The sequence below is a fragment of the Ranitomeya imitator genome, chromosome 2 (genome assembly GCF_032444005.1).
Source record: "Ranitomeya imitator isolate aRanImi1 chromosome 2, aRanImi1.pri, whole genome shotgun sequence".
In the NCBI taxonomy this organism is placed as follows: domain Eukaryota; kingdom Metazoa; phylum Chordata; class Amphibia; order Anura; family Dendrobatidae; genus Ranitomeya; species Ranitomeya imitator.
Genome location: NC_091283.1, coordinates 325,236,644 through 325,247,553, shown reverse-complemented (window position 1 = coordinate 325,247,553; position 10,910 = coordinate 325,236,644). Strand labels below are relative to the sequence as shown.

At 44.4% G+C, this 10,910-nt stretch overlaps 1 protein-coding gene and 1 long non-coding RNA gene across 2 annotated transcripts; one reads left to right on the top strand and one right to left on the bottom strand.

The window, feature by feature from the left end:
- The first annotated feature begins 6,367 nt into the window (after window positions 1-6,367).
- On the top strand, window positions 6,368-8,846 carry LOC138667417 (uncharacterized). Its single transcript, XM_069755633.1, has 2 exons — window positions 6,368-7,533; window positions 7,930-8,846. Exons 1-2 carry the CDS (start codon window positions 7,090-7,092, stop codon window positions 8,728-8,730), a joined length of 1,245 nt encoding a protein of 414 aa, XP_069611734.1. The 5' UTR covers window positions 6,368-7,089; the 3' UTR covers window positions 8,731-8,846.
- A 618-nt stretch (window positions 8,847-9,464) lies between these two features.
- On the bottom strand, window positions 9,465-10,063 carry LOC138667416 (uncharacterized). The gene is made up of 3 exons (XR_011318749.1): window positions 10,004-10,063; window positions 9,664-9,750; window positions 9,465-9,581 (listed from the first exon to the last, which is right to left on the bottom strand). It is a non-coding gene; the product is annotated as an uncharacterized lncRNA (long non-coding RNA).
- Between the last annotated feature and the right edge of the window lie 847 nt (window positions 10,064-10,910).

The window sequence follows — 10,910 nt, the reverse complement described above, 5'->3', positions numbered from 1 at the left end:
AAAGTGCAGGTTCCTTCATCAGGTGGGGGGAGGAATACTAGTTGGCGACGTCACTGGCACAGGGCCTCTCATGGTACGCAAAAGTGTTGCTGCCGGTGGGAGGCGCCCCCGCCGTGCAAACACACCGCTGTACTTTGAGGGGCCCTGTGCCAGTGCCAATGCCAACGAGTGGGCCCCCCCTGCTTGCTCAGGTTCACAGCACTTGCAAAGTTGAAATACTTACCTCTCCCTGCTCCACTGCCGTGACGTGGTCCAGATTTCCTGGGCCCACTAATTACTTGAACCAGCCCTACCCACCACAACTTTAGCCAAATGACCCCCAATTTCAAATGCCTTCCAATTATTATAAGGTAAATTACGCTTGACAAGCTTCATTAAGAAGAATGGATGGTTTTGACATTAAAATGGGCACTCTAGGTGTTTTCCTGGCCCCCACTCACTGCCGACTATGCTGCCCCATTGACTTGCATTGGGTTTCGTGTTTCAGTCGATCCCGACTTTACGTCATAATCGGCCGATTTCACTCGACCCGACTTTTGAGATAGTCGGGTTTCGCGAAACCCGGCTCGACTCTAAAAAGGTCAAGGTCGCTCAACTCTAGCAGTCACCATATGCACCATTAATCACACAGATCAGAGAGATGACTGTGAAGGAGACTGAGTCCAGGGACAGAATTTCAAGTGCTTTTAATAAGGACATTGGTCTTCTCCCATCTCCTCCATCTTCTGACAATCACAGACTACTCCTGCACCCCATTCATTGGAATTTGTGACTCGTTGCATTGGATGACTGTAGAAGACCATTTATCAATTGAAATTTAGCAGGACAGAATGTTGTATTTCTTATTGATACAGGAGCTCAATTACGTGTTACAAATCTTGATTTGAAGCTACAACCAGATTCACCAGTTTGTACTATTGTTGGTTTTTGTGGAAAGTGGAACTACAGCAACCTTGGTTACCAATGTGACGTTGGAAATACCTAGTTCTTTCAAAACAGGAATTGACATTTGCTATGGTCGTGATTCTGAAAATATACTTGGCACAGATTTTGTGCAGAAATTCGGTTGGGTAGTCGATCTAGGAAATCAAGTGATCTGGGAAAGATTCTAATGGTTGTAAACCTGAAGTCATTGACCCTAGTGATTATAGCCATGTTGGAAGTATTTGCTTAAATTATGTTGTGTCAACAGATCATTTGTGGCCTGAAACTGGTGGTGATGAGGTATTGACAGAAATTGTACAGCTTTTTCCTTTTCTTTGGGCTCTGTTCAGGAATGAGGTTGGTACAATGAAGGATGTTGTTGTAAATGTGGAAGGGCGAGATCTTCCACCACAACGTCAGTATAAATTGCCTCCAGAATCAATTGATTCTATCAAATAAATAAGGCAGCACACTGTAACGCTAAAACATGCAAACATGAAAATTGAACTGCATTACTGCACTAGAAATATGATAAAATGAGAGCGTTTAGCGCTTAAAAATGGCCAATTCATGGGTACCTGGTAGCCACATTAGGGCATCTCTCGTATATCAGGTCCTAAACTTTCCTTTCCTCGCTGAGAATAAACGTCTTCATCTGAATGGGTACCTGTGAAACCTCTTAGACTAAATTTCTTTCTCTCTGTGGAAGAGTAATGTACCTGCTGTGATTAAAACACCTGTGGCTAAGAGGCAGAGTGCTCAGTCAGAAGGATAATGAATACAGATTTCAAAAAAGTTTAGGACCTGGTATAGGAGAGATGCCCTAATGTGGCTACCAGGTACACATGAATTGGCCAATTTATGCGCTAAACGCTCTCATTTTTTCATATTTCTAGTGCAGTAATGCAGTTCAATTTTCATGTTTGCATGTTTTAGTGCTACAGTGTGCTGCCTTATTTATTTGACTGTATATGAGTTGGTGACTCTAGGTTCAGCACCTGTTCACACTTAGTCTATGTTTGGATGTGATGGTCAGTTTTTTGAAATCTGTATTCATTAGCCTTCTGACTGAGCACTGACCTCTTGAAAAGAGTTGTCAGTACAAGTTTGCATTTACTTTCTTGGATGAACAATATCTGTTTTGTAGGTTACTTCAAGGAGCACATTTGTCACCTAGTGTTTTCCATCAGGCGTTGCAAAGGGTATTATCTAGATTTTCTAGACCAGATTGTATTTTGCAATATGTTGATGATATTCTGTTGTCTTCTGAGGATAAAGAATCACATGTTTCTCTTCTGACAGAATTGTTTGAGCTGCTGCATGATGCAGGGTTGAAATTGAACACCAAAAAGGTCAAATTGATGCAAACCAAGGTCAGGTTTTTGGGAGTGTTGTTGAGTCCAGGAAAAAGACAGCTACTACAGGAAAGAATAGAGGCAATTGGTTCTCTACCAATTCCAACATCACACAAGGCATTGTGACATTTCTTGGGTCTTAGGGTTAGAACTATTCAAGGGACTTCATTGACAATTTTGCAGACAAGGCCAGACCCTTGTATGATCTTTTAAAAGGTGAAAATAGTGATTACTTTGGTCCTTGGGGTGATGAACAACAAACTTCATTTGAACAATTGAAAATGAATTTACAAAAGTCACCTGCTTTGTCCACAGTAGATCCTCCGGCTCCATTTGCTTTGCAAGTACACACATCAGAGACATCTGTGTCTGCTGTGCTGCTACAGTTGTAGGGAGAAGAGTGGAGAATTTTGGGCTATTTTTCTAAGCTCTCACCTGTTGAAAGAGGTTTTGAGACCTGTGCAAGACACTTGGTAGAGGTGTACTTAGCAGTCAAAGCACCTGAACTAATTGTTGGGTTCAACAAAATCACTTTTCAAACTCCTCATTCTACACTAAAACTTCTCTTTGAGAATAATATCCCAGGTGTGTCACATCAGAGATTTGCTCATTGGTTATTGTCATTGTCTCCAAAACAAATTGAGGTAGATTATAAAGCCAAATATGTTCTTCCTCCGTTGATGCAATATGAAGGGCAAACTCATGATTGTTTACAGTCTTTTCATGATCCTAGTCCATCGCTTTTCAGACGGAACCCAGAGGCAACAGATGAACCAATTTTTGTAGATGGTTCCAGATTTTATGCAGATGGACACTACTATTCAGGATATGCCATTATTTATCCCAAAGGATCACAGGTTGTAAAACACAAATTACTGTGTAATTTTTCAGCTCAAAGGGCAGAGCTAGAAGTGATAAAAATGGTACTACAGCTGAACGAAGCTGATGATCAATGTCCCATTGTAATCTACAGTGATAGCTCCTATGTTGTGAGATCACTGACATATTATTTGCCAGTTTGGGGAAAAAGAGGCTATGTAGATTCTTCTAATAAGACCCTTGTACATAGTGACACACTGAAAACAATTTTTGTGATGGCATCAAAAACCCTAATGGTTTTGCTATTGTCAAAGTCCCTGCCCATAAAAAATTTGATGAATTATCTGTTGGAAATGCCACTGCAGATAGGTTAGCCAAAGAGGCAGCCCTGACAGGAGAAGAAGTGTTTCACCCTGAAACTTTAGAGATTTTAGCAGTTTAAAGAACAGACAGGCATATCCCTTCTTTTGTGGAAGAACAAGAAAAACACACATCTCTTGTTGCTTCCCGGGTTGATCCAAAACCTCCCTTTGTGAAAACAGGGTTTTGTGTCATGACTTAAACGGGGAGTTGCGTCCTGTTGTACCAAAAGTTCTACAGGTTGAGTTCACAAAATATAATCATGAAAGTTTGGGTCATTTGGGCCAACAGAAATTGTTAGATATTCTAAGAGAGAAATTTTACTGGGAAAAGATGGAAGACACAGTACAAAGTGTTGTCCAATCATGTCTCATTTGTACCCAAATTAATCCAAGACCAAAAGGACAGAAACAGCCACTACTTCGAACCGCACCTGCAGATGGTCCATGGTCTACACTACAAATTGACTACATTGGTCGGTTACCATCAGGTAAAAATGGTCTCAGGTATGTGTTGTGAATTCCGCTCTTGGGCTCCCTCCGGTGGTTTTAAGTGGAATGGCTGCTCCTTGGATTTAGCAGTCTGCAGCTGCTTCCACTGATTGTCTTTCTGCTCGGCTTTTATGCCTGGCTCTTCCCTTCAGCCAGTGTCACTTGTCAATGGTTCCTGGTTGGATTCACATCTCAGCTTGGATTTCCCTGATATCCTGACCAGTTCAGCAAAGATAAGTCCTTGCTTTGCTCTCTCGGTCCACATGTTGTGGACTTTATTTTTCTGTACATTCTATGTTTTGTCCAGCTTGTCAGTATGGATTTATTCAATTAAGCTGGAAGCTCTGGGAAGCAGATTTACCCTTCACACCTTTAGTCAGGTGTGGAGATTTTTGTAAACTCTGTGTGGATTTTTTTAGTTTTTAATACTGACCGCACAGTATTCCGTCCTGTCCTATCTATCTAGCTAGACTGGCCTCCTATGCTACATCCTGGTTTCATTCTATGTATGTCTTTTCCCTCTCCACTCACCATCATTACTTGTGGGGGGCTATCTATCCTTTGGGGATTTTCTCTGAGGCAAGATAGCTTTCCTGTTTCTATCTTTAGGGGTAGTTAGTTCTCAGGCTGTGACGAGGTGTCTAGGGAGTGACAGGAACATCCCACGGCTACTTCTAGTGTTGTGTTGAGCTTAGGAACTGCGGTCAGTACAGGTACCACCTCCTTCAGAGCTTGTCCCATGTTGCTCCTAAACCACCAGTTCATAACAGTACAAGTGGCCAAAAATGAATTAAATGCATCTCAAAAGAAGGAAAAAAAATTCTGAGCCATTTTTTTTTTCCGTGCTCTGTTTTGTCTTTTTTTTCCTCTTGATATCTGGGGGGTTCAGGATTTTGACTCTGGCATGGATGTTCAGGGTTTGTTTTCTCGTGTGGATCAACTTGCTGCAAGAGTACAGAGTATCCAAGATTATGTTGTCCAGACTCCGGCTTTAGAGCCTAAAATTCCTACTCCTGATTTGTTTTTTGGGGACAGATCTAAGTTTTTGAACTTTAAAAATAACTGCAAATTGTTTTTTGCTTTGAAACCCCGTTCTTCTGGTGATCCCATTCAGCAAGTTAAAATCATCATATCCTTGCTGCGTGGTGACCCTCAGGACTGGGCATTCTCCCTTGAATCAGGGGATCTGGCATTGCTGAATGTAGACGCATTTTTTCAAGCACTCGGATTATTGTATGACGAACCTAATTCTGTGGATCATGCAGAAAAAAAACTGTTGGCCCTGTGTCAAGGTCAGGAAGCAGCAGAATTATACTGCCAGAAATTTAGAAAATGGTCTGTGCTCACTAAATGGAATGAGGATGCTCTGGCTGCAATTTTCAGAAAAGGTCTTTCTGAAGCCCTTAAAGATGTTATGGTGGGCTTCCCTACACCTGCTGGTTTGAGCGAATCTATGTCTCTAACCATTCAGATTGATCGGCGTCTGCGCGAGCGCAAAGCTGTGCACCATATGGCAGTGTCCTCTGAGCAGAGTCCTGAGCCTATGCAATGTGATAGGGTTTTGACTAGAACAGAACGGCAGGAATTCAGACGTCAGAATAGGCTGTGTTTTTACTGTGGTGATTCTGCTTATGTTATTTCTGATTGCCCTAAGCGTACTAAGAGGGTCGCTAGGTCTGTTACCATCAGTACTGTACAGCCTAAATTTCTCTTGTCTGTGACCCTGATTTGCTCATTGTCGTCCTTTTCTGTCATGGCATTTGTGGATTCAGGCGCTGCCCTGAACTTAATGGACTTAGAATTCGCCAGGCGCTGTGGTTTTTCCTTGCAGCCTTTGCAGAGCCTTATTCCTTTGAGGGGCATTGATGCTACACCATTGGCCAAGGATACTCAGTACTGGACGCAGATGACCATGTACATGGCTCCAGCACATCAGGAAGATTGCCGTTTTCTGGTGTTGCATAACCTGCATGATGTTTTACTGGGCTTTCCATGGTTACAGGAACATAATCCGGTGCTGGATTGGAAAACTATGTCTGTGACTAGTTGGGGTTGTCAAGGGGTACATAGTGACGTTCCTTTGATGTCAATTTCCTCTTCCCCCTCTTCTGAGGTCCCTGAATTTTTGTCGGATTTCCAGGATGTATTTGATGAGCCCAAGTCCAGTTCCCTTCCACCACACAGGGACTGTGATTGTGCTATTGACTTGATTCCTGGCTGCAAGTTCCCTAAGGGCCGACTTTTCAATCTGTCTGTGCCAGAGCATGCCGCCATGCGGAGCTACATTAAGGAGTCTTTGGAGAAAGGGCATATTCGGCCATCTTCGTCACCATTGGGAGCGGGTTTCTTTTTTGTTGCTAAGAAGGATGGCTCCTTGAGACCCTGTATTGATTATCGTCTTCTAAGGGTACCGTCACACAGTGCAATTTTGATCGCTACGACGGCACGATTTGTGACGTTCGAGCGATATAGGTACGATATCGCAGTGTGTGACACGCTCCTGCGATCAGGGACCCCGCTGTGAATCGTACGTCGTAGCACATCGTTTGAAACTTTCTTTCGTCGTCTAGTGTCCCGCTGTGGCGGCATGATCGCATGGTGTAACAAAGGTGTGCACGATATTGTATACGATGTAAAGGGCGGAGGAGCTGGCTACGTAGGAGCGCTGAATTCTCCACCTCCCGTGTGCTGATTGGGCGGTACAATACTGTGCGCTCATTCGACAAAGGACTATTGTTCCCAGCGGATAAAACCGGAGCTCTCGAGCGCGCTATTCATTTCTCTCTGTAGCACGTGCTGTAAACAGAACTCCTAAATTCGCTGGATTCCCTGGACTTTTCTAACTACTAGACTTTTACCGCAAAAGGTATGTATAACGCTACAGCGTAGCATATGTTGCGCTTCAACGGGGATAAACGCTGGAGTGTGGTCGATTGTTCCTTTATGGAGAGTAGGGTAGGCCTGAGAACCTCAGGTACACAGCTGTAGCGTGGCCCAATTAATTAATCCTTTTACAGATCGAGATGGTTGACTGCCCCATTTAATACCAGTAGTAACATATATAGTTATTAGATCAATGGTCAGAACATTGTTTTGTAAGCACGTGTATTTATTGTACGTTTGTTTTCTTTTTAGGAACTATGCTCACTTCCGATGAGAGTTCTGTTGTTGCTGCTGCCCTGGTGTTTGAGGCAGCACGTCTCCAAGAGGAGAGACGTCCTAAACGAAAACGTCGCATGTGGACCCGGAGCTGGCTGCAGAAAAGATCCACATTGTCACACATGGGTCTCATAAGAGAGTTACGTGACAATAACCCTCATGATTTCCGAAACTACCTTCGGATGTCTGAGGAATCCTTCAAAATAATACTGTCTGCTGTTACGCCACTCATGCAAAGGTGTGATACGCCGATGCGTGCAGCCATGCCCGTGGATGAAAGGTTGGCGGTGACACTGCGGTTCCTGGCAACAGGAAGGTCTCTTCAGGATTTGCAGTTTTCCGCAGCTGTTTCCAGACCTTTCCTGAGCGTTGTGATTCCGGAGACATGCGAGGCCATTGTGCACAGCTTAAGGCATTATATGGAGGTACTACTATATTTTTTTGGCTGCTGTGTTATGTCGATATATTATACTAGCTATTTAACCCGTTCTACGCCCTGTTTGCGCGCATTTCTATTGGTATATGTTCTACATCCTATCATGTGCTGCTCCCATCCTGCGCCCCCATTCTGACATGTGCTGCTGTGATCCTGCGCCTCCATTCTGACATGTGCTGCTACCATTTTGCGGCTCCATTCTGATATGTGCACCCCCTCTGAGTCACCGAAGCCATCTGAAAAAATGGCTGCCTGCATACTCAGGGTTGTTGACTTTGTTATACTAATCCATACTGCGCCTCAATCACTGTAGGATGTCCACATGAGAGTGTATGTGCATAATATATTTTACCTAATTTGTACATGTTTCCTTCTCATCTTGCAGTTTCCCAAGACGGCGGATGACTGGAAGAGGATTGCTTCCGATTTTGATGAGCTGTGGCAGTTTCCAAACTGCGGTGGTGCATTAGATGGAAAGCATGTGCGCATCACGCAACCAGCCAACTCTGGATCCTTTTTTTTCAACTACAAAGGATATTTCAGTGTGATCCTCATGGCCCTTGTCAATGCGAACTATGAGTTTGTTGATGTGGATGTTGGCATGAATGGTCGAGTCTCCGACGGTGGTGTTTTTGAACACACTTCATTTGGGGAAAGCTTGAGGAACAATGAACTGCTGTTGCCACTAAATGAAGACACAAAAGCAAACCTAAATTTTGTCTTCATCGCTGATGAAGCTTTCCCTCTTCATCCACATTTGCTGAAGCCATTTGCACAGAGAACACTCACACCGGAGCGCAGAATCTTTAATTACCGGTTGTCGAGGGCCCGTCGTGTGGTTGAAAATGCCTTTGGGATTATGGAAAATCGGTTTAAAGTGTTCCACACAGCTATCAACTTGAAGCTGCCGTCTATAGACTTTGTGGTTTTGGCATGCTGTGTGCTCCATAATTTCCTGAGACGTCATGATACGAGCTCCTATTCTCCTCCTTCGTTTATTGATGCAGTCGACGCAAGAACCGGAGATATTGTGCCCGGGGAATGGCGTACACAACCGGATAATTTTACAGCTCTTCAAGCACTTGGATCTGGCAGACAGGCAGACGATGCAAGGGACTGTCGCGAAAAATACTGTCAGTACTTTAATGGTTCTGGAGCTGTACCCTGGCAGGATCGCGCCGTATAAAAAAATATTTTTTTTTGCTTTGCTGTCATATAAACCTCTCTAAATTACTTTAAATGTGATGCCTATAAAATGGTGCTGTTAACCCTTATAGCTTGGTAAACATTAAAGAAAGAATGCGAAGATTTTTTGTTTTTTTTGTAACAATTTCTTGGTTTTAAATTATTTAACAACAAAATATAACATAACCAAAAAAAAAAAAAAATTATCTCCTTCCACGGCCCAAGAGGTGTCGCAGCGTCACGCCCTGCTGCTCTACTTGAGTCTGGAGGAGCGCTGCTGTCTGCTGCAGGAGCGCTGCTGTCCGCTCCAGGCGCAATTGTCTCGCCAGGAGCTCTCTTACGGTGGGCGGTTCTGTGGATAGAAGAGGTTGGAGAACCAACGTTGATTCCGCTGAAAATACATCTCGACCTCTGGGGCAGGACCAAATTTTGTGTGTTGTAAATTTCTATTTGGTCTGGCACCACAGGGCGATGTTAATTTTATTAAATTTCACAGTTTTAGTTGTCTATTGTGACATCCAGCAGAAAACCACTCATATTATGTTGATACTTACGGAGAAGGGACGCCGATTCCTCATTGCCTGAACCAGAGCTGCTAATTTCCCACCCCAGCGATCTGGCCACTGCTGCAGCACCTAAAAGGAAATAATAACAGATCAGGTTAACTATGGAACACGCCGTTGGGAAGCGCTCGCTGTTTTGGTCACTTACGTATGTTATCTTCTGGTGAGAATGCCGCCGACCCGGGGGAGGAAGAGGAGTGTCGGAAGGGAGGTGTTGAGGGTGGTGTAGGGGTGCGAGGCCGTCTGCTGTCTGGTGGAGGCGTGGTAGGCCGCTGGGTCATTACTGCGTCTGTAATGTATTCAAATATTTCCGCTACCCTCTTATGTCCCGTATGCAGTTGAAAAACTGTAATCAATGATTGTTAACTTACGTGACGTCACGGACTGTGGGCTCCCGCTGGTGGTGGATGCTGTGGTGCTGCTGGCAATGGCAGGTACCTGTTGCCGCCGCTGTCTCTCTACACATAAAGTTAACAAACGCAATCTTTAAAAAAACATGTAGAGTGCTGCAGATCAAAGCTAACAATATACTGAAACATAAAATTTATATCACACTTCACAGGGGTGCGAGGGTGCATGGTCGCAACAGATGGTGGAGGCGTGGTAGGCCGCTGGGTCATTACTGCATCTGTAATGTCTTCAAATATTTCAGCTACCCTGTTATGTCCCGTGTGATGTTAAAAAAAATGCAATCAATGATTGTGAACTTACGTGATGTCCCGGACTGTGGGCTCCCACTGGTGTCTGAAGATGGTGTACTGGTGGCAATGGTCGGTCTCACTTGCCGCCGCTGTCTCTCTACACCTAAAGTAAAGAATCACAATGTTTACACACAAATGTTGAGTGCTCCAGATCAAAGCTTACAATATAATCAAACATAAAATAGAGATCACACTTTACAGGGGTGCGATATTCTGACATGTCTGTGGGCTCTGGTGTTCAATGGTCTTCCTGTCTTTGGAAAACGTATCATTTCATCAGTAGGCCAACCTCCTCCGATAATATTTTTGGCAAATTGAGAAACTAAAAATTACAGACATCTTAATAATTTCAAGATGGTGGTTGAGATTAGGGAACCCGACAAGTTTTCTCACGGACAACGCATATTCTGCTTGGAGAATAACTAAATTTTACAAAAACAGGGCATGTGTTTTAATGCATTTGAGGTCACGTTGGCAACCATGAGCGCAAGCCTCCCTCCCAAACCCCCCCCCCCCCCTCCTGACAGCGTGCATCTCCCAATCCCCCCATACTAGTACTTGCCTCGCCTTGCCTCCGCACGCAACTCAGCAAACATTTGTGGCGTTTTATAGCGGAGGTCAGCCCATTTTTTACGCAGCTGAAGCTGACTGCGGCAGACGCCAAACCTCCTCTCCATCATTCTGGCTATGTGGCCAAGCACTTCCCGCTTGTGGATGTGTGGGTGGGCAGGGCGGCTCTCCAGACCCTCATAATCCAGGGCATCCATCTGACCAATAAAAAAAAGGAGCTCTGGCTGCCCCAGAGGAGCAGAACGCATTCTCGCCGCCATTTTAGATGGAATGACCCTGAACAGCAACGCCCAGAGGAGGAGCTTGACTCCGCCGTCCTGCCGCCAGATCGGCATCGCAATAGCGTT